The 24600-nt window shown below is 43.1% G+C and overlaps 1 protein-coding gene across 1 annotated transcript in view; it reads right to left on the bottom strand.

The window, feature by feature from the left end:
• The window catches only part of dnah9l (dynein, axonemal, heavy polypeptide 9 like), a 514436-nt gene that overhangs the window by 364570 nt on the left and 125266 nt on the right, over positions 1-24600 (bottom strand). Inside the window, exons 21-26 of the mRNA XM_051930607.1 lie at positions 22582-22738; positions 16721-16866; positions 16512-16628; positions 16288-16426; positions 9327-9419; positions 679-873 (exon numbers count right to left, since the gene is read on the bottom strand). Of these exons, the coding sequence (XP_051786567.1) occupies positions 679-873; positions 9327-9419; positions 16288-16426; positions 16512-16628; positions 16721-16866; positions 22582-22738 (847 nt within the window). The remainder of the gene's footprint in view (positions 1-678; positions 874-9326; positions 9420-16287; positions 16427-16511; positions 16629-16720; positions 16867-22581; positions 22739-24600) is intronic.

The raw sequence follows: 24600 nt of genomic DNA, 5'->3' as shown, positions 1-24600 counted from the left end.
CACGCGCGTGCCTCGCTCGTTCCTGCCTTGCGCCCGATGCTGCCGGTTTGCGTTCAGACGCCCGCGACTCTCATTTTGAGAGCGCGTGTTTTGCGTGTTGCTTTCCATGCGTTTAACTTTTCGAGCCGTGACTGATGTGTAACTTCGTGCAGGGCTCAGCCCCGTTGTTTTATGTGCTGCGGTACCGCTGAGGTTGCCCGCCGCGGTTGCCACCCCGTTCCTCAGTACTGAGCAGCAGTTCCACTCCTTTCTCAATTTCTCAATCTTTGAGGCTGTTCTTGTCTGTCTCGTGTTTCAAAGATATAACTTTCTGTATGGATATACAAGTTAAAAACATCTACTTTGACTATCTGCTTTAATCCCATTTGATGTGACGCTTTTTTGTCGCCGCAGTGCGCACAAGCTGCTCGAACCGAACTGGCACCCTATAACTTTGCAGTGCCAACGCCATCAGAGCCCACCACACCAAATAAGTGACTTGTGCACTTTAAACTGACATCGAGGAGTCTCCACCGAGACGGACACGGGCGCCTGCCCACAGTTTGGTTTCTTTCACCTGAAGCTGCTGAGAAGAGTTCCGGCTCTGTATGATTCTAACACTGGGTGACAGTTCTGACGTTTTACACTATTATTACGATATTATTTGCAAACCCCGCTCACGTTCTCCTAAACAGGCACCTTGAGTACGAAGTTCTCCTCGGGTTGCAGACGCAGCTCCGCGATGGACTGGCGCACCATCTGCTCCAAATCGGCGTCTCTCCTGCGGGGCACATCCAGCAGCGGGAAGAGGTCCCCTATGAGACCGAGGAAGATGGGCGCGTCATTGGTGACGATTTTCGGCAGGTTAAAGTCCCGGAGGGCTCGCATCAGCACCTGGGGAGACGGGAGTGATGGGGAGGGAGAGAAAAGCGCGAGGCCATGTTATGCAATGCAAACAAATCGTAAGCCACGGGCATTAAAACGAGCTAACATTATGCATTTCTCACCCTTCAACAGTTACAACCCACATGGCTTGTTAAACTCAATCTGTTCTCTTCACCAGGCAGATGCGCGCCCATCCGACCACCAGCCTAGTGCCCGGTGCGAATGCCAGACACTGGCGACACTTTCATTGTCGCATGGATTGCTTCATCACCGAGTAATTTGACTGCATTCTTATATGGGATCCTCATCCATCACTCCTCCGGTCAATATTTTAGAAAATGTCTGCTTAATCTGAAGCCTTCTTGTTAATCTGGCACTGCATGCTCTGGGTGTTAATCGGCGTTTCTATGTCCACTCAAATAATAGTTTGTTGGACTAACTTAAAACTTCCTTAACAAGTTCTCCGAAATACAGTGGTGTGAAAAACTATTTGCCCCCTTCCTGATTTCTTATTCTTTTGCATGTTTGTCACACAAAATGTTTCTGATCATCAAACACATTTAACCATTAGTCAAATATAACACAAGTAAACACAAAATGCAGTTTTTAAATGATGGTGTTTATTATTTAGGGAGAAAAAAAATCCAAACCTACATTGCCCTGTGTGAAAAAGTAATTGCCCCCTTGTTAAAAAATAACCTAACTGTGGTGTATCACACCTGAGTTCAATTTCCGTAGCCACCCCCAGGCCTGATTACTGCCACACCTGTTTCAATCAAGAAATCACTTAAATAGGAGCTGCCTGACACAGAGAAGTAGACCAAAAGCACCTCAAAAGCTAGACATCATGCCAAGATCCAAAGAAATTCAGGAACAAATGAGAACAGAAGTAATTGAGATCTATCAGTCTGGTAAAGGTTATAAAGCCATTTCTAAAGCTTTGGGACTCCAGCGAACCACAGTGAGAGCCATTATCCACAAATGGCAAAAACATGGAACAGTGGTGAACCTTCCCAAGAGTGGCCGGCCGACCAAAATTACCCCAAGAGCGCAGAGACGACTCATCCGAGAGGTCACAAAAGACCCCAGGACAACGTCTAAAGAACTGCAGGCCTCACTTGCCTCAATTAAGGTCAGTGTTCACGACTCCACCATAAGAAAGAGACTGGGCAAAAACGGCCTGCATGGCAGATTTCCAAGACGCAAACTACTGTTAAGCAAAAAGAACATTAGGGCTCGTCTCAATTTTGCTAAGAAACATCTCAATGATTGCCAAGACTTTTGGGAAAATACCTTGTGGACTGATGAGACAAAAGTTGAACTTTTTGGAAGGCAAATGTCCCGTTACATCTGGCGTAAAAGGAACACAGCATTTCAGAAAAAGAACATCATACCAACAGTAAAATATGGTGGTGGTAGTGTGATGGTCTGGGGTTGTTTTGCTGCTTCAGGACCTGGAAGGCTTGCTGTGATAGATGGAACCATGAATTCTACTGTCTACCAAAAAATCCTGAAGGAGAATGTCCGGCCATCTGTTCGTCAACTCAAGCTGAAGCGATCTTGGGTGCTGCAACAGGACAATGACCCAAAACACACCAGCAAATCCACCTCTGAATGGCTGAAGAAAAACAAAATGAAGACTTTGGAGTGGCCTAGTCAAAGTCCTGACCTGAATCCAATTGAGATGCTATGACATGACCTTAAAAAGGTGGTTCATGCTAGAAAACCCTCAAATAAAGCTGAATTACAACAATTTTGCAAAGATGAGTGGGCCAAAATTCCTCCAGAGCGCTGTAAAAGACTCATTGCAAGTTATCGCAAACGCTTGATTGCAGTTATTGCTGCTAAGGGTGGCCCAACCAGTTATTAGGTTCAGGGGGCAATTACTTTTTCACACAGGGCCATGTAGGTTTGGATTTTTTTTTCTCCCTAAATAATAAAAAACACCATTTACAAACTGCATTTTGTGTTTACTTGTGTTATATTTGACTAATGGTTAAATGTGTTTGATGATCAGAAACGTTTTGTGTGACAAACATGCAAAAGAATAAGAAATCAGGAAGGGGGCAAATAGTTTTTCACACCACTGTAACTTGAAAAAAATAAGATGTGCTAAACAAGTAACCCGTTAGAAGGTTAAACCCCCAAAAAGTAATCACATAATTATAATAGTTTGTGGAGCAGATTTTAAGCAGAAATCTGACATTTCAATTAACGTCTTATTTTATGTTGAACTCCAGTAAATGAAGGGATTGTGTTAAAAAAATGCTTTAGTTGCCTCACATTTTTATGCAATCGTTTTGTTCACCCCACTGAATTAAAGCTGAAAGTCTGCACTTCAACTGCATCTGAGTTGTTTCATTTAAAATTCATTGTGGTAATGTACAGAACCAAAATTAGAAAAAAGTTGTCTCTGTCCAAATATTTATGGACCTAACTGTATAATTAATATTCAAACTATAACAATATTGCTCATTTAGTAAATGTGTAGTGCATACCCCACGTCATAGTGCCCTTCTTAATGTTTGGCACAAAGACTCATTTATCCTTGATTGATTCCTCTGCTCCACAGTTTAAAATAACAAATCAAACAATTCAGACATCGCGATTAACGTGCACACTGCAGACTGTCATTTAAGAGTCTTTGCATACGTTTCAGTCAAACCGTGTAGAAACGACACTTTTTCTACACAGTTGTGTCCCCCTGTTTCAAGGCATCATAATGTTTGTGACAATTGGTACCACGGGTGTTTGTGATTCCTCAGGTGGGTTTCATGGCTTTAAAAGATAACTCGGTTTGCGTCTACCCTTTGGAGTCTGTAGCTGCCATTGTTCAACATGAGGATAAGAGCTGTGCCATTGAAGTTGAAGAAGCCATCATGAGGCCGCAGAACACAAATAAAATCATTGGAGACATCAATAAAACATTAGGGTGGCCGAAATCAACTGCCTGGCATATCATGAAGAAGAAAGAACAGACTGGTGAGCTCAGGAATCACAAAGGGACTGGTAGGCCAAGGAAGACTAGGGTCAAGAAAAAGCCCCCAATGCCTGTCTGACAGATCATACAGTTTCCAGGGGGCTGATGTGGATGTGTCAGAGACGACTATCAGCAGAAGACTTCATGAACACTTCAGGACCAGAAACACAGAGGACACACTGCAAGATGAGGACCACAAAAACAGGACAGCCAGATGACAGTATGTGACAAAGGACTTCAAAGAGCCTGCAGAATTCTGGGAAAAGGTCTTGTGGGCAGACAAGACAAAGATGAACCTCATCAGAGTGATGGTGAGAGCAGAGTGTGGAGATGAAGAGGAACTGCCCAAGATCCAAAGCAGATTACCTCATCTGTTAAACATGGTGCTGGGGGTGTTATGGCTTGGACATGTATGACTGCCACAAGTCCTGACTGGCACACTTCTCTTCACTGATGATGTGACTGCTGACATCATAAGGAATTCTAAAGTGTGTAGAAACATCTGATCTGCTCAAGTTCAGTAAAGGCCTCCAAACTCAGTGGACGGCACTTCATTCTACAACATGATAAGGAGCCAAACAGACTGCTGAGGCCACACAGGAGTTCATCAAAGATAGAAAATGGAAAACTCTATCTATCATATAGCGCCTTTCACATATCTATCTATCTATCTATCTATCTATCTATCTATCTATCTATCTATCTATCTATCTATCTATCTATCTATCTATCTATCTATCTATCTATCTATCTATCTATCTATCTATCTTATAGTGCCTTTCACATATCTACAGTTAGGTCCTTAAATATTTGGACAGAGACAACTTTTTTCTCATTTTGGTTCTGTACATTACCACAAGTCCTGCGGTGGGTTGGCACCCTGCCCAGGATTGGTTCCCTGCCTTGTGCCCTGTGTTGGCTGGGATTGGCTCCAGCAGACCCCCGTGACCCTGTGTTCGGATTCAGCGGGTTGGTAAATGGATGGATGGACATTACCACAATGAATTTTAAATGAAACAACTCCGATGCAGTTGAAGTGCAGACTTTCAGCTTTAATTCAGTGAGGTGAACAAAACGATTGCATAAAAATGTGAAGCAACTAAAGCATTTTTTGAACACAATCCCTTCATTTCAGGGGCTCAAAAGTAATTGGACAAATTGAAGAAGTGGAAATAAAATGTTAATTTCTAATACTTGGTTGAAAACCCTTTGCTGGCAATGACAGCCTGAAGTCTTGAACTCCTGGACATCACCAGATGTTGGGTTTCCTCCTTTTTAATGCTCTGCCAGGCCTTTACTGCAGCGGCTTTCAGTTGCTGTTTGTTTGTGGGCCTTTCTGTCTGAAGTTTAGTCTTCAACAAGTGAAATGCCTGCTCAATTGGGTTAAGATCAGGGGCCTCATGTATAAACGGTGCGTACGCACAGAAATGTTGCATACGAACATTTCCACGCTCAAATTGGGATGTATAAAACTTAAACTTGGCGTAAAGCCATGCACATTTCCACGGTACCTCATACCCTGGCGTACGCAATTTCTCCGCTCGGTTTTGCAGACTGGCGGCACCCAGCGTCAAAGCAGTGCTACTGTTCCTGTGTGGTCACCCTTTTCTTTCTTAGACCCACATTCCTGACACGGCTTTATAAATACACTGAAACTAACTGCATATTGTCTATTAGTGTAATGCATCTGATTGTAATTAACCTGCAGCAATATAATGGTCCAGGGAATAGCCATAGTATTCCAAATACCATAACTGCTTTAGCGTTGTTACTCTCACTGCATCTTCTTCTTCTTTCAGCTGCTCCCATTAAGGGTTGCCACAGCAGATCATCCTTTTCCATCGGAGTATTTATATCACTGTATCTGAGTGGGGAAACACAGCAGCAGCTGATTGGAAAGAGAATTATCGGTACACAGCATGAACCAGACGCTGCCTGAGCCACGGCAAAACGTTTCAGAGACTTCCCAGTACGGACTTCGTGGTTTAGAAAAAGTTTCATCCCAAGAACTCTAAACGCATTCAATCAGTCCATCAAGTGCTCCTTGTAGAACTGTTTACTTATGAGTACAATCACCTCACTGTAAACTTGCACTACAGTTATAATATTGCACAACCTGCGCCACTTTATAAAGCGCGTATTTACATATGATAACAATATCATTTTTAAGATGAAATGCAGCAAAATATGTTGATTATGTTATACAGATAAAACTTTAACTTCACTTAAGTAATCTGTATTGTTAATAATTAGACATGTGAGGACACGGTGCCGCAGCGCTAGCTAGTTCACAGATTGTTCCTGCATTACGTTGTATTCTTGCTGGTGCTGACGCGACATTGGAAGGATAGACGGATAGAATAATTAAACACGAAGATATTTCAATGTTCCTTAAAAGTTTTGAAGAATCGGCGTTCTAAGCTTACAAATGGCTTCACGTCTATTACAGAGCTGATTGTGTGGCGATTGGGTATTTGGAGAAAGAAAAGTAAGGACAGGAATTGGATGTTTGAAAGAGACAGTACTGCTGTGATAAATTATTTCATCGAAGGTCGCGCATGGCGCAGCAAGCCTCTTGCATGAGACATGAACAAGCACTGCGCCACCGTGTTCCCATGTTTAATAACATGCTTTCATTCTTATCATCATGAAAAAGATATCACGTATACATCTCAGTATTTTAATTATTCAGAGAGCTGAAATTTCACGAATGTAATGGATTATGTGTCCTGTCGGAGAAAGAGAAAGCCCGTTTAAGAAGCACGTAGTGATTCACACACAGAGCACAAAGAAGATCAAATATAGAACAAAGCATTTAAAGTGCTACTTTAGTTACAATGGGATTTGAGAAACTAGTAAATTAAATGATTTTAAGATGATGTTTATGATGTTCTACTTTAAAGGCAAAATAAACTACGTGATTAAAGTGGAAATTTTGAGATTAAAGTTGACATTTCGTGCTTTTTTCCCACTGTGTGCCTATTTTTTTGTCGCTACCCTAATAAGCTTTCATATGACTCTCAGACGGTGGGCTACGACTTGCCTTTTCACGGCGACTTTGATATGTGATTTCTTTTTTATTTCGGGCACTGTACGACTTTGTGAACTTGAGCTTTCGAGTTTCTCTGACACTCTGTCACTCGATCAGCTTCCTTTTGTTGATTATACCAGTGTTTAAACTAACAAATAGTACGTTTTTCCTTTGCCTCCACTTGGTATTCGCTGAAATTCTTATATTTCCCCCCATGCTTTTCCCATTGTCTTTTCACAGAAGGCTATTTATATTGATTTGCATATTCAAAGAGGCGTAATTCTGGGAGGAGTTGGGGTGGGACAGAAGGCACGTGCACGTACGTTACTTTTCACGCTGATCGGGATTTATGTAGCGGAAGAACGTGAAAGTTTGCGTACGTACAGATTCCTGCATCTGGATTTTTCTGTGCATACGCACAATCCCGCTTTTGTGCTTACGCCATGTTATAGTGTGAGTTCTACGCACGGCGTTATACATGAGGCCCCAGGTGACTGACTTGGCCATTCAAGAATTTTCCACTTCTGAGTGGTTTGCACCTTGCAGTGCACCCTCTGTATTTACCTTCATACAGTCTTCTCTTTATGGTAGACCTGGATATCGATACGCCTACCCCCTGGAGAGTGTTGTTCACTTCGTTGGCTGTTGTGAAGGGGTTTCTCTTCACCATAGAAATGATTCTGCGATCATCCACCACTGTTGTCTTCCGTGGACGTCCAGGTCTTTTTGCGTTGCTGAGTTCACCAGTGCTTGCTTTCTTTCTCAGGATGTACCAAACTGTAGATTTTGCCACTCGTAATATTGTAGCAATTTCTCGGATGGGTTTTTTCTGTTTTCGCAGCTTAAGGATGGCTTCTTTCACCTGCATGGAGAGCTCCTTTGACTGCATGTTGTCTGTTCACAGCAAAATCTTCCACATGCAAGCACCACACCTCAAATCAACTCCAGGCCTTTTATCTGCTTAATTGATAATGACGTAATGACGGACTTGCCCACACCTGTCCATGAAATAGCCTTTGAGTCAATTGTCCAATTACTTTTGAGCCCCTGAAATGAAGGGATTGTGTTCAAAAAATGCTTTAGTTGCCTCACATTTTATATGCAATCGTTTTGTTCACCACACTGAATTAAAGCTGAAAGTCTGCACTTCAACTGCATCTGAGTTGTTTCATTTAAAATTCATTGTGGTAACGTACAGAACCAAAATTAGAAAAAAGTTGTCTCTGTCCAAATATTTATGGACCGAACTATCTATCTATCTATCTATCTATCTATCTATCTATCTATCTATCTATCTATCTATCTATCTATCTATCATCACCAAAGAGTGTCAGAGAATCACCATCCAGGTATGTAATACCGCCACGGGCCTCAGAGGAGGCAATGCCACTAACTGTGTTGCCTTCCTTTAATTTTATTTATTTATTTATTTTTGTATTTATTGTTGTATTGATTGTATTATCTATCCTGTGAGTCTGTATCTTTGTTTTTTATGTTTCTGCTACCGTATGCATCTGAATTTCTCCATGGAATTAACACAGTTAATCCAAACTAATCTAAACTAAGTAGACAAAAACAGACAACTAAAACAGAGCCCCTTTTTCAGATCTGCACAGATGGATGGAGGGCAGGTGGTGGTCACGACTGCATATGAAATTACTTTTGTCATCACCTTGTGCATGCTGTCCTCAAGCTGGGGTCTACTCGGCCTGTGCCTAGACCTGGCCGGCCCTGTATGCCCATAGGCCACAATGCTCACCTAAACTCCACTTGCTGTTGTTGTAAAGTGATTCAATAGTCAATATGACAGAAGGATATGGCAGCAGACAGAAACACTTGTGAAACACGTGGAGCCAAGTAGCTACGGTGGTTTGTTTGTCTGTCTGTCTGTCTCCACTGTTGCAAATGAACTTTTAAGCTTCAGTTTCCTTGTGCTACAGAGCTGCTTTTTATTTTAATTCGTTGTCTTTTCTTCAGTTTCTTTTGCTCTCGACCTGAAACCCCAGCGTTCTAAAGTGCACGGACAGGAGGAGTTGGGGGAGGCGTGTGTTTCGGGAAGAAGTCCTGTTGGTGGAGCTTTATCAGGGTCAGATTTCTCCGGTATTCACTGCAGGCTTTTTAAGGAGTTGTCACCAGATGTATATTCTCATTTGAGAATCACGTCCAGCCCGGCAAGACCACCCACACAGTAAATGTTTAAAACAATGAGAGTTGACTCTAAAAACGCACCATTGTGACTTGAGCACTATAAGCCAAGCACACCACACTACTTCCTGTCCCAGCATTCCCATACTTTTTTATATAATCATATGAGCAAATGACCCTCCTGGTAATAGCCACAGAAGCCCACCACTTGGCCTAAGGTTTCCACTCACTGCTGCCGCTGTTGGACTTTCCTGCAGAAGGAGCAGTGGCTGAGCATTGAGGGGTTTTCATTCGTGGGGCTCCTACCTGGTCTTCAGGGCAGCTTCGGTCAGCTCGCTTTAGTGATCCTGCAACAACAAGCACTGATTTGATAGCCCTCAGTCCCCAGTCATAGTGGTCCTGGTGGGAAAGAAACAAAAAAATGACATTTGATGAAAACAGGAAGTTAAACGTGGTGTCTGTTTTTGTTAAGAGAGGATGAGTAAAGACGCCTGCTGCCAGTGCTGTGACACACCAGGACCCTGACTGAGACGATGTAATAAACTTCAGCCGCCAGCGATCCAGAAGGAACGCCTGCGATGGCACACGCTCTTCTAGTCTAATCTTCTTCTCTTATTCGGTCCTTCACACTAGATTGGTTCAAATTGTTGCCACACAGATGGTCAAACTTAAACCAGCGACACAGAAATAACAAAAGACATCAGGAATCAGTGGCGTGACACCAAGTCAGCATAGTCTGAAAAAGGATGAATAGCTCTTTATTATTATTATTAGAGTTTTTTTATTATAGTTACAATTTGAATATATCTGAACATTTGTGACAAGAACAGCCCAACAATTTCTTGCATGTCTCTCATATGTGGGAGAAAAACTCACGCAAACATAGGGAGGCACCAGACGGTGAGAAATGACACTTGAACATTGGGACAATTGTGACGAGAACGGGCCATTCAGTCCAACATGGACGGCCATCCTGTTCACCAAGGCTGTGGAAAATAACATCGGATCAAGATGTGAAGGTCCTTAAAGTCCCACTTTCCTCCGTGCTACTTGGTATCTTAAAAATGTTTGACCCTTTGTGGGAAAACTCCCCTTGAAGAATTTATTTTAAAATAACAGCTGGGATCCACGGTGCTAATTCCTTTTTTAATTATTAACACTTTGATATCATGTCACCTCTCATTCCCCTTCTCATCTTTCATTTTCTGAAATGAGGGATGACATGGTGGCAGCAGGCCATGTCAGTCAACCCCTACTTACCTGTCCCCAGCTACAGATGCCATCCCTTCCTGGGGTTGGTGGGCTTTGTGCACCTTAGCGTTGCTCATCTGGAGCTCTGTGCTCCTGTTCAGGATCTCCCTTGATGGACAGGTTTGGGCCGAAAGGTCAGAAAGAGAATAATTCACAACTACCCATGTGATGGCACAAATTAAAAAATGGTGTATCCTGCTCAGGATTGGCTTACTGGGAGCCACTCCTGGAGCCAAACCTTGGTTGGCACATATATCTGTATTTGTTAAGAGAGGATGAGTAAAGACGCCTATGGACGTTAGGTCCATAAATATTTGGACAGAGACAACTTTTTTCTAATTTTGGTTCTGTACATTACCACAATGAATTTTAAATGAAACAACTCAGATGCAGTTGAAGTGCAGACTTTCAGCTTTAATTCAGTGGGGAGAACAAAATGATTACATAAAAATGTGAAGCAACTAAAGCATTTTATTAACACAATTCCTTCATTTCAGGGGCTCAAAAGTAACTGGACAAATTAAATAACTGGAAATAAAATGTTCATTTCTAATACTTGGTTGAAAACCCTTTGCTGGCAATGACAGCCTGAAGTCTTGAACTCCTGGACATCACCAGATGCTGGGTTTCCTCCTTTTTAATGCTCTGCCAGGCCTTTACTGCAGCGGCTTTCAGTTGCTGTTTGTTTGTGGGCCTTTCTGTCTGAAGTTTAGTCTTCAACAAGTGAAATACCTGCTCAGTTGGGTTAAGATCAGGCGACTGACTTGGCCATTCAAGAATTTTCAAATTCTTTGCTTTAATAAACTCCTGAGTTGCTTTGGCTGTATGTTTTGGGTCATTGTCCATCTGTATCATGAAATGTCGCCCAATCAATTTGACTGCATTTAGCTGGATTTGAGCAGACAGTATGTCTCTGAACACCTCAGAATTCATTCAGCTGCTTCTGTCCTGTGTCACATCATCAATAAACACTAGTGTCCCAGTGCCACTGGCAGCCATGCACACCCAAGTCATCACACTGCCTCCCTTCACCATGTTTTACAGATGATGTGGTATGCTTTAGATAATGAGCTGTTCCACGCCTTCTCCATACTTCTTTCTTGCCATCATTCTGGTAGAGGTTGATCTTGGTTTCATCTGTCCAAAGAATGTTTTTCCAGAACTGTGCTGGCTTTTTTAGATGTTCTTTAGCAAAGTCCAATCTAGCCTTTCTATTCTTGAGGCTTATGAGTGGCTTGCACCTTGCAGTGCACCCTCTGTATTTACTTTCATGCAGTCTTCTCTTTATGGTAGACTTGGATATCGATACGCCGACCCCCTGGAGAGTGTTGTTCACTTGGTTGGCTGTTGTGAAGGGGTTTCTCTTCACCATGGAAATGATTCTGCGATCATCCACCACTGTTGTCTTCCGTGGACGTCCAGGTCTTTTTGCGTTGCTGAGTTCACCAGTGCTTGCTTTCTTTCTCAGGATGTACCAAACTGGAGATTTTGCCACTCGTAATATTGGAGCAATTTCTCGGATGGGTTTTTTCTGTTTTCGCAGCTTAAGGATGGCTTCTTTCACCTGCATGGAGAGCTCCTTTGACCGATGTTGTCTGTTCACAGCCAAATCTTCCACATGCAAGCACCACACCTCAAATCAACTCCAGGCCTTTTATCTGCTTAATTGATAATGACGTAATGACGGACTTGACCACACCTGCCCATGAAATAGCCTTTGAGTCAATTGTCCAATTACTTTTGAGCCCCTGAAATGAAGGGATTGTGTTCAAAAAATGCTTTAGTTGTCTCACATTTTTATGCAATCGTTTTGTTCACCCCACTGAATTAAAGCTGAAAGTCTGCACTTCAACTGCATCGGAGTTGTTTCATTTAAAATTCATTGTGGTAATGTACAGAACCAAAATTAGAAAAAAGTTGTCTCTGTCCAAATATTTATGGACCTAACTGTAACTCTACTAGACTCAACCAGAAATGGCGAATGTGGACCTAATCTTGTAGGCTCACCACTTTCAAGATGAAGGGTAGAGGACTGGGTATGATGCCAGTTTAGTGGAAGCATAGGCAGGAAAGACCTAGATGGACAAGAACCTGGCAATGGAGACTAGCTTTGAAAATTTGGAACCTCAGAGGCCAGTTTATACTTCATGCGACGCAACACGTGCTCCAGAGGACGCTACTGCTACACAAGCGGTGTACTGTTTATACTTGTGTGTGTACTTTGTGTAAATCTGGATTCCACCAGGTGGCAGTGTGAGGTATCATCACAGTGAAAAAACATTTGGCTTTGCTGTGTTGTGAATTGCCTGAAACATCCATTAAAATCTGAGGACACCTTGCCACAATATCTCTGAAAAGGATGGAGGTTTAATAATTACATCAACCAACCCAGGGATGCACCCATTCCAGCAAGCATCGGGCGCAAGGCAAAAACAATCCCTGGATGGGGCATCAGCTCATTGCAAGGTGAACATAAGCACACACATACACTGCCATCGTTTTAGCATCACCAAATCCCAAAACCTGCATATCTTTGGAAGGAAACCGGAGCCCACTGTGGAAACCCACCAGGAAAACATGGATCCTCAAAGCGGCTTTCCGTCACATGTTGATAATAAACAGAGACTCTGACGTCACATTCTGTTTTTTATCACACTGCGCTCCCAGACTTTTTGCTGCTACTGCAACTCGCACACGCATCGTGTTAATTTCTGAGGACCTGCTCCGCTTTGAGCGTAATCTCTGCTTGCTTCAACTAAAAATGTTGAGCTCCACCAGTCTCTCCTTGTAGCTCATACCTTTCATTCCTAATCAGCCCAGTCGCTCATCTCTGGACTTACTCTAGTGCTGCTTTGTCTTTTTTGTAATACGGAGACCAAAACCAAACACATTCCTCCAGGTGAGGCCTCACTAGTGTGTTATGTAGCTTGACTTTTACATAATACAGCATGATACGCAATCATACATCTCGTTGGCCTTCTTAATGGCTTCTGTCCACTGATGTAGATCATAATGCATCTTCTATGACCCCTGGGTCCTTCACATAAGGGGTACTTCCAATCCGATTCAATTCAGTTGATTTTTGTGTAGCCCTCTTCAATGAGAGCAGGCTTGGAGTGCTGTGACAAGTTCTCTGGTACATGATGAGCACAGAAAGTAGCTTGAAACTGATGAACATATAAGGAGCCGGGCGCCAACTGTCCATTAATTGACTGTTCAGCTATGGCCAGTTGACAACACAGAAGAGGAAAACAAAAATTTCATTCAGCAGCATCAATGGGAAAAATTGCTGCCTGCTGAGTCCAAACACCCTCATCTGCCCTTTAATAAACCAACGGGCTGTTCTGTCATTGATCATGGGTGGGAGTTTGTGGTGTTTGCGGGCTGGTGAGTGAAGTAAAGAAAGATTCGACAAGTTGTGCTGCATTGTTGTACGACTTAACGGGCAAAGGTAGCGTTGGATCTTTTGGAGGATATCGCCAATGGCAGCCAAGCGAGATTTCAGGGATCATAATGATCTTTTGTCAAACACGTAAATTCAGATGTCCTAGAGCTGGCTTATTCATCCACATGCAGCCCAGCCAATGTTCCCACCATAAACACAGAGAAAAACTGAGAAAAACAGATTTCGCAACTCTTCAGAAATTCAGTAATTCCTACAGTAGTACAGCTGAGTAACATCCATCCATCCATTTTCCAACCCGCTGAATCCGAACACAGGGTCACGGGGGTCTGCTGGAGCCAATCCCAGCCAATACAGGGCACAAGGCAGGGAACCAATCCTGGGCAGGGTGCCAGTCTACCGCAGGACACACACAAACACACCAAGTGCCAATTTAGAATCGCCAATCCACCTAACCTGCATGTCTTTGGACTGTGGGAGGAAACCGGAGCGCCCGGAGGAAACCCACGCAGACACGGGGAGAACATGCAAACTCCACGCAGGGAGGACCCGGGAGGTGAACCCGGGTCTCCTTACTGCGAGGCAGCAGTGCTACCACTGTGCCACTGTGCCGCCCTCAGCTGAGTAACATTCAACCCACAATGCAGTGCGATTTTGTGTGTCTAGAAATGTTGGCAGTACTCCAGTGGTCTGCATTTCTGGTCCTGGAGGTTCTGCAGTGGCTGCCGGGTTTTCATTCTAACCCTTTTCTTAATTGGTGACCCATTTTTGCTGCTACCTAACTCCTTTTCCTTTCATTTTAATTGACTTGTTTTTTGTAAGATTTCTTTCCCTGAATTTCTTCCTCGTTCCTCTGAATGGCACCCAAACAGAAATGACATGTGAAGTGAGTGAACCAACAGAAGGCCACCTAAGTCAGGGCCTCAAACTCCAACAAATTTCACTCCAACTAGTTGCTTAATTAGGTGCCAGTTCTCATCATTAATTAAACTCATTCTTTAATTCCATGGCTTGTTGCTGATCTCGTGGTGCATAAGCAGATATTTCAGAAATTATTGATTTTCTCTTTTCTAAGAGCACCATCAAAATGTTTTGGGGACCTGAGCAGATCAACATTCCTTTCTTTATTTTCAGATATTGTATGATGGACACCAGTTGTTTTGGCTCATTTTGTATCTCGCTATTGTTTGGCTGCTAATTAAGGAAAAAGAAACAATTAAGGCAGGGGGGGTGGAGTCTTCAACAGCAAAAAAGTTAATGAGCAGCAAAAACAGGTCACTAATTAAGAAAAGGGTTAGAATGAAAACTTGCCCTCCAGGACCAGATTTGGGGACCCCGTAGTAGTCTATAAAACACTAAGTTTTTTTTTTTTTTTGATGGTACACACTGTGATGGTCAATCACATGTACCTCATTTAAAATTGTCCAAAATGTATCCAGGGCAAAATTCAACCTGTGAACATTGCAATCGAGCTCCAGCCTCATTGGACCACATGTTTTGTAAGTTCACCAAATTAAACATCATTCTGGTCAAAAATCTGTGAATGCCTATCATACAGCCTTGGGGTCCCAATCACTCTTAACCCATTGACAGCCATGTCTGGTGGACCCCCAGATGGGCTAAAAGTGGAGAAGGACAAACGGATTGTAATTGCTGACACCACACTACTAGCATATAGACTTGTCTCGCACAACTGGAAGAATCCCAGCCCACCCGTCGTAAGTCAGTGGGTAACTGATTTGAGATTGGAAAAAATCTAATTCTCGCTAAGAGGATCTGCTCAAAACTTTTTTCAAATATGGCAAAATCTAATTAGTCAAATTTTAAATTAAGCATTTATATCGGGGAAAAGGACATTCTTTGCTGTTTTTAGAGATTTGCTCTTGTTGTTGGCTTTCCTGTTTTTCTATTGGGGGGGGGGGGGGTTGAATTCTGGTTTGTTAAGATTGACTTGATTTTATGTAATGTTACTTCAAATAAAATAAATAGATATATAAAAAAATAGACATTATCTAAGAAGGTCACGGTGCACACCCAGACCCCGTGGGGTTACATTTTTTCAACGATACCAACTGTGATGGGCACCCACAGTCATTAACCAGAAGGACCAGAGGAGAGAGCATCCTGAAGGCACCACCTTCCCTGAGACACTAGGGGGCAGCGATCTCCTAGGCGGCTATGGAACCACGGGAATGCTGGGAGTTGGAGTTTTGTTCAGCCCTGTTGGGTTCCGTGGGGGAGCTGCAGAGCCCTACAATGGACTTCCACCACACCTGGGAGTGATTCCAGGTAATACTAATGAGCCACCTGGAATACAAGCAGGAGCAGAATAAAAGAGCCACCTCACTCCATTCGGAGAGCCAGAGTCGGGAGGAAGAGGACGAAGCTTGCCAGGCAGGCAGGGAAGGACGGAGAAGGAAAGAGAAAAGAAGAGAAGTGTATTTTGTGCTGTGTAGTGAAGGTGGGAAATGAAGGAAAGCGTTTCCCACAAGGAAAAATAAAAATGTGCGTGTTGAACTTGTGGCTTGCGGCTGTCTGGGTCGGGTTTGAGATGGCAGGAGTGGTGGCCACACAACATTTTACCACACTGGGGCATCCAACACGCCATCTCACCTGTTTGGACAGCAGCTCTCTGCAGAGGGTGTACAGACTGATAAACTTCCGAGCAAGCAGTCTGGCATCGATGAAGCCTTCGGCTACAAGCATGATCTCACAGATGAGCTCAAAATCGGGAATGACCATGGCACAGGGCCTGCGGGGAGAGGGAGAGAGAAAGACAAAGGCTTGTGAATTTAGCCAAACTGAAGCAGGCATGGACGTACGATGGTATCCCCTACCGGAAGAGGGCCTTCAGATTTTCCGGGAGTTCAGTCCTTCCTGCGTACCCGGGGTTCAGTGTGATGAAGATACCCACCGTTGCTTTCATCTCAATTTCTTCTCCTAAGAAATGAAACCTGGAAAAAGGGGAAGCCAATGAAGTTGGTTAAGGAGACATCCGGTGGTGCTGCGTGGACACTCTTTACAGACGGATAGCTCCTTTTGACACCTTTGTTTCTTATTTCGAATGGCATCCTGGATGGTTTTCACCTGGACAGCCACCACGGATAGCACTTCAATGGAGATGCGGTTGAACTCATCGAAACAGCCCCACACGCCCGTCTGGGCCAGGCCTTTGTAAATGTTCCCGATAGACTGGAGGAAACAAAAGTCAACACTTTAAGTTTTTACTTCATACGAGTCAGCAACTTTAAAGCAAACCCATAATGGCCTCGGCTTGCATTGTGCCCAGAAGGCAATCACATTAATATCAGAAAAGCGCAAAAACGTAGCGAGTCACCGTCTACCCTTTTCAGGACGTCTTTCATTACCCGCACCGTGTAAACCCCTTAGTGCCATCCGTTTCAATGGCTGCTCTGCAACTTTGGAAAAAATAAAGCATAAAATAAAAAAAATTCTATTATCTGCCGAGTCTCATCAGGAAAAGCTGTGATAAAGTTGAATGTTTCATTCAGCGTCTGTTGTTTAGTTATAATTAAATTGGAAAGATCCACAGAGTTTTGTTTTCATTTGACATGATGGGTTTTCTTTAGCATCATTAAATGACAGATTAAATCCTTTCAGATTTCTTATTACAACTGAAAGAAAAAAAAAAAATAAAATGGTGAAAAGTCCAAAGAGGGGCAAACTTATATTCTAAGAGAATGTAATGTACAATTATAAGAGTTAGATCAGGTATTAATATTTTTAAAACATATCACGTGGTCAAATAAATAAAGTCTAATAGCACACCATTTAACTGAAGCAGCCCTAACGTAAAAGAAAAAATAATTAAACCGCAAAAAAGCTTTAAATTAAAAAATTGAAAATCTCAGGTGACGGCACAGCACTGCGGCACCAACGCTGGCTCTATCGTTTTATAGATAGATAGATAGATAGATAGATAGATAGATAGATAGATAGATAGATAGATAGATAGAAGTGAAAGGCACTATATAATAGATAGATAGATAGATAGATAGATAGATAGATAGATAGATAGATAGATAGATAGATAGATAGATAGATAGATAGATAGATAGATAGAAGTGAAAGGCACTATAGATAGATAGATAGATAGATAGATAGATAGATAGATAGATAGATAGATAGATAGATAGATAGATAGATAGAAGTGAAAGGCACTATATAATAGATAGATAGATAGATAGATAGATAGATAGATAGATAGATAGATAGATAGATAGATAGATAGATAGATAGATAGATAGATAGATAGATAGATAGAAGTGAAAGGCACTATAGATAGATAGATAGATAGATAGATAGATAGATAGATAGATAGATAGATAGATAGATAGATAGATAGATAGATAGATAGATAGATAGATAGATACTTTATTAATCCCAATGGGAAATTCACATTCTCCAGCAGCAGCATACTGATACAATAAATAATATTAAATTAAAGAATGATAATTAATGCAGGTGAAAAACAGACAATAACTTTGTATAATGTTAAATGTTAACGTTTACCCCCCGGGTGGAATTAAAGAGTCGCATAGTGTCGGGGAGGAACGATCTCCTCAGTCTGTCAGTGGAGCAGGACAGTGACAGCAGTCTGTCGCTGAAGCTGCTCCTCTGTCTGGAGATGATCCTGTTTAGTGTTTATCCTTGCAGTTCAAAGATTTTATTACCCGTATTTACCTTCAGACCCCCACACTGTCATGTTCCAGCCTTCTGCTAAAATCATTTACATTTATTTCTTAGGCACATCAAACGACACTCGATACCCCAGAATGACAACATGAAAACTGGACTTCAGAATTTATGTTAATTTATTAAAACTAAAAAACTATAGTAGCACAAAGACACAAGGGTTCAGCACCTTTACTTAGTGCTTCATTGAAGTCAGGGCCGGATTAAGACCTTTGGAGGCCCTAAGCACTTAAGACAGTTTGGTGACCCCCTAAATTATTACTATTTTATTATTAAATTTATTATTGTACCAGAAGGTTCGCCACCGGCTCGCTTTGCTCGCCAATCCCCCCGGCCTGCGCTATGTGCCAGCCACTTCGCGCCTCAGCAGCTCACGCTGTGAAAAGGGAGGCTTAACGCACCCCAAGGAGACGCGGTCGCTCCACTGAAACCCCCTCTTAAACGGTGATACAGTGGGAAACAAATACAGTTTTAATTTTTACCTCCTCTTTACTCAGTCAGCTGCTGCTGCTGCCATGCCACGTGATCTGCATCGCGCATGGCGCTTCAAACATACAAAAAGCCTGTTCAGCAGCTGTCCTACTCTTTGTCTTGTACTTCTGGCCTCAGGCATGGTTAAATCTCTTGGCACAAACTCATCTCGCGGGATGTGAGTTCTTGATATTTTTTAGTTTATAATTTAAAAGCAGAATAAGAATCTGAAAATCTAACAACATCACATTGAAGTTTGATAAATTCTGAAAAGAATGATACTAAACATATATATGTAGGTTTTAAAATAAGCCTGATTTAAAGTGTGACAAAAAATGTGACTTACTTCACATAAAATCGTTGGACAAAATCATTGCACTTTAAGGCTTAGGATTTTATATATATATATAGAGTAGATATCCATCCATCCATTTTCCAACCCGCTGAATCCTAACACAGGGTCACGGGGGTCTGCTGGAGCCAATCCCAGCCAACACAGGGCACAAGGCAGGGAACCAATTGCAGGCAGGGTGCCAACCCACCGCAGGACACACACAAACACACCCACACACCAAGCACACACTAGGGCCAATTTAGAATCGCCAGTCCACCTAACCTGCATGTCTTTGGACTGTGGAAGGAAACCGGAGCGCCCGGAGAAAACCCACGCAGACACGGGGAGAACATGCAAACTCCACGCAGGGAGGACCCGGGAATCGAACCCAGGTCTCCTAACTGCGAGGCAGCAGCGCTACCCACTGTGCCACCGTGCCGCCCAACTGTACTTTCTCTGGTCCTGGTCAGCCTGTATACATAGAACTTCCAATACAACTCGGAGTCCTGCCACGTGCAAAAGTTCGCTGACGACACTGCTATCGTGGGCTGCATCAGGAGTGGGCAGGAGGATGAGTATAGGAACCTAATCAAGGACTTTGTTAAATGGTGCGACTCAAACCACCTACAACTGAACACCAGCAAAACCAAGGAGCTGGTGGTGGATTTTAGGAGGACCAGGCCCCTCATGGACCCCGTGATCATCAGAGGTGACTGTGTACAGATGGTGCAGACCTATAAATACCTGGGAGTGCAACTGGATGATAAATTAGACTGGACTGCCAATACTGATGCTCTGTGTAAGAAAGGACAGAGCCGACTATACTTTCTTAGAAGACTGGCGTTCTTCAACATCTGCAATAAGATGCCACAGACGGTTGCGGCGAGCGCCCTTTTCTACATGGTGGTGTGCTGGGGAGGCAGCATAATGAAGAGGGACGCCTCACGCCTGGATAAACTGGTGAGGAAGGCAGGCTCTATTGTAGGCACGGAGCTGGACAGTTTGACATCTGTGGCAGAGTGACGGGCGCTGAGCAAACTACTGTCAATCATGGAGAATCCACTGCATTCACTGAACAGGATCATCTCCAGACAGAGGAGCAGCTTCAGGGACAGACTGCTGTCACCGTCCTGCTCCACTGACAGACTGAGGAGATCGTTCCTCCACCACACTATGCGACTCTTCAGTTCCATCCGGGGGGGTAAACGATAACATTATACAAAGTTATTGTCTGTTATACCTGCCTTGCACTCTCCACCTTGCACTTTTTAACTTGCACTGTGTTTTTATTAGTATGCTGCTGCTGGAGTATGTGAATTTCCCCTTGGGGAGTAATAAAGTATCTATCTATCTATCTATCTATCTATCTATCTATCTATCTATCTATCTATCTATCTATCTATCTATCTATCTATCTATCTATCTATCTATCTATCTATCTATCTATCTATCTATCTATCTATCTATCTATCTATCTATCTATCTATCTGTCTATCTATCTATCTATCTATCTATCTATCGGACCACCAAGGGGGCATACCAGCCACCCTACCCGACACAGACAGGCAGACACAAGTTGAAGTCCAGCACACACATTTATTTCCGTGGGGAAGCCCTTTCCCTTTGCTCCCCACTACACAGCACAGCACAGTACACAAGTAGGACAACGACAACACAAATATACAGTCCTTTCCTTCCTTCTTCTCACCATCCTCTATTGCCTCCCACTCCTCTCCCAGCAAGCTTCGTCCACCTCCACCCAACTCTGGCTCCTGGAGTAGTGACTGCTGACTCCTTTTATAAGGCACCCGGTAGTGCCTCTGGTGGTGGCTTCCAAGCTCTGAACCTGTGGCTGTACAGCAAGCCAAGGTGGCTGCCCTCTAGTGTCCCGAGGAAGGTAATGCCCTGAACGCAGTCTCTCCTCCGGTCCTTCTGCTACAGGGGCAACCCAGCCAGGCAAGGGTTGGGCCATCCATTACAATATATATATTGTGAAGCCCAGGGCGCGTACAGCCATCCTAACCCTGACACAGACAGGCTGACACACAAGTTGCCACAGCACACGGTTTCTTTACACAAAGCAGAGTAAAGCACAGTCCCTTCTCTTTTCCAGTCCTTCCTCCTCCACTCCTCCTCACAAGCTTCATCCACTTCCTCCCAACTCAGGCCATTAAGTGGTGGTGATGGGCTCCTTTTACAGGCACCCAGAAGGAATCCAGGTGCTCAATAACCTTCTACCAGCAGCACACCTTTAGGATTCCTTATTTTTGATATAAAGTACGTGTACAAAATATCATTGACCGAGGTCAAAGAGTTTGAGTTATCGTGTTTACACACAGACAGAATTTCAAAAAAAGACAAAGTTCCACTTCTGGTTAGCGGAAATAGCCCAAAAGTTGATAGAAATCTACGTTTTGTACCTAATACTTGTATGCAAAACTTGGTTGACCAAAAGCATACTCAAGTTATCGTGTTTACATACACATGCACACCCACGCACACACACACACACATACACACACCCCGACATACACACACAGACATAATTCCAAAAATCTCCTCAGGGAGGTCTAAAATGTCGAGATTCATCAAAATGTCGAAATGGAATTTTTGGAGGATTCCGATACTTTCCCTATACTTCATATACGAGAAAGTCATCCATCCATCCATTTTCTAACCCGCTGAATCCAAACACAGGGTCACGGGGGTCTGCTGGAGCCAATCCCAGCCAACACAGGGCGCAAGGCAGGAACAAACCCTGGGCATGGTGCCAACCCACCGCAGGACACACACAAACACACCCACACACCAAGCACACACTAGGGCCAATTTAGAATCGCCAATCCACCTAACCTGCATGTCTTTGGACTGTGGGAGGAAACCGGAGCACCCGGAGGAAACCCATGCAGACACGGGGAGAACATGCAAACTATGAGAAAGTCAGGGAGGTCTAAATAAATCTCGACATCCAATCTTTGGACGATTACAATACTTTCCCTATACTTTGCATATGAGAAAGTAAAATTGGTATTTTTGGATTCAGGAAGGTCTTAAAACGTCAAGATTCATCAAAATCTCGAGGTCGAATTTTTTCACGATTCCTATACTTTCTCTGTAGTATGTATACGAGAAAGTATAAAGGGTTAGAATGAAAACCTGCAATCACTGTGGTCCTCCAGGACTGGAGTTGGGGACCCCTGATCCAGTGCAACTGTTAGGCCTCTACATACCTGCACCACTTTCAGCTTCTTCCCCACCTTAATGTGCTACTGTCACTGTTTAGAGTTAAGTAGGCTCGTTTCTATTCTCTGATGTTCTTGAACCCTGTGAAAGAAGGTTAAACGTGTTACAGTTCTGTCCCAATTCATGATGCAGGACTACTGTACCTTATAATCCATTTGTTCTGAGCAGTTAAAGACATAGACCATAATGCCAAGGGAGCGGCCAAGATCTTTAGTTGTTTCGGTCTTCCCAGTTCCTGCCGGACCAGATGGTGCACCACTCATTGTAAGGTGCAGTGACTGCGTCAAAGTGATGTAACACCTACAAATATCAAGAAAAAATAATAATAATAGAAATAAGGAGTCATTCATCATTCACCCCACAAGCCTGTGCTATCCTGGGTCACATAGAGGCATCGGGAATGTGTTACAGGTTCTGCTGAAGGGAATCATATGGGGGGGGGGGGATTGTGGGGGTGACACAGTCACTAACTGCATATCTGTTGTTTTCAATCCTAGAGTAGAGGAGGCGGTGACAGAAGATATCTGATGTCATTGATATGTTGTAACATTGGAAGCCCTGCCCCTTCCTGCCACCTAAATGAGATTCCATGTGAGGGTCAGGGTTCACTCGTGGACCAGCTTTAGAGAAGGGCAGAACTCCCTGCAGAAGCACCTACTGGGTAGCCTGGAAATGTTACTGATGACGTTTGTTGCCATTTCTTACCTTTTTCTTCAATCCTACAGACACCCAGGACATTAAGCGGGGCTTCCCTTGGGACCACACTGACTTATTGTGATTCCTTTACACCTGGTACGCACCGATACTTGTCAGAAGCCCACATCTGATTTAGATAGTAATATAAGTAATAAGCTGGTTAAGTTTTCAGATGATACCAAGATAGGTGGAATAGCAGATAATTTGGAAGGCCTTGGATAGCATACAGGCTTGGGCCAATATGTGGCAGATGAAATTTAATGTCAGTAAATGTAACGAATTACATACAGGAAGTAAAAATGTGAGGGTTGATACAGAATGGGAGGTCTGAAAATTGAGAGTACACATCATGAGAAGGATTTAGGAGTCGTATTGGACTCTAAGCTATCAACAGTGTTCAGAAGCCATTAAGAAGGCTAACAGAATGTCAGGTTATATAGCGCCTTGATGTGTGGAGTACAAGTCACAGGAGGTTCTGCTCAGGCTTTATAACACACTGGTGAGGCCTCATCTGGAGTCCTGGGTGCAGTTGTGGTCTCCAGGCTACTAAAAGGACATAACAGCACTAGAGAAGGTCCAGAGAAGAGCGACTAGGCTGATTCTGGGCTACAGGGGATGAGTTATGAGGAAAGATTTAAAGAGCTGAGCCTTTAGAGTTTAAGAAGGGGAAGGTTGTAAGAAAGAAGAATAAAATGTTAGTCATAACTCACATTCATCACCCTAGTCTGACCCTCTATATACAGAATTTTAAGACAACAGCAACCATCATCCTTTGTCAAATGTTAAGGTACATTATTATCTGGAAGTCGATAAAGAGATAAACCATCATTTATTGTGGAGATTTCCATCTTGGGACTTAAATGATTTTGGCATCTTTAGAACCCACTGTACCGACTCAGAATGACTCAGAAAGAGTCAAGGCCGAATTCAAAACCAGTAGTCTAACCTATCTGTCCTCAAGTTCAAAATGCTAATTAAAAATCTTAACCTTAATATCAAAAGAAAGTTTGTTAACCAGGAGAAATTTGAATCACAGGAATCGCACGGCATCACTGTTTTTAATCTAAATCTTAGATTCCCTGGATATAAATGCACCAATATTTACACGGTTGCTCCAATGTCTTTGCGTGTTGTGCACTCCTGGGTGTTTCTGGGCAACATTACAGAGGCAACGGGTGATGTGATTGTTCCAAAGAAGGCCGCGCTCATCGCAAAACAAAATGCCGCTGCAGGATAAATGGGAAAAAATTTCAAGTTTTTCACCAAAGGTGCAAGAAAAAGATTGAAGGTGAAGAAGCGAAGAATTCAAATCCAGATACTTGGGCCTACTTGTATTGAAACTAACTACTAATAATAACAAGAGGAGTTTCGTATCCACAAAACAAGATCATTGCCATATTTATGTGTTGCATTACATGACACCACAACCGTGAGACAAAGCGTAAATAACAAAAATCGAAATATGA

Source organism: Erpetoichthys calabaricus, chromosome 8 (assembly GCF_900747795.2).
Source record: "Erpetoichthys calabaricus chromosome 8, fErpCal1.3, whole genome shotgun sequence".
NCBI lineage: Eukaryota > Metazoa > Chordata > Cladistia > Polypteriformes > Polypteridae > Erpetoichthys > Erpetoichthys calabaricus.
Note: the sequence above shows the minus strand (reverse complement) of the source record. Positions and strands in the feature narration are given on the sequence as shown.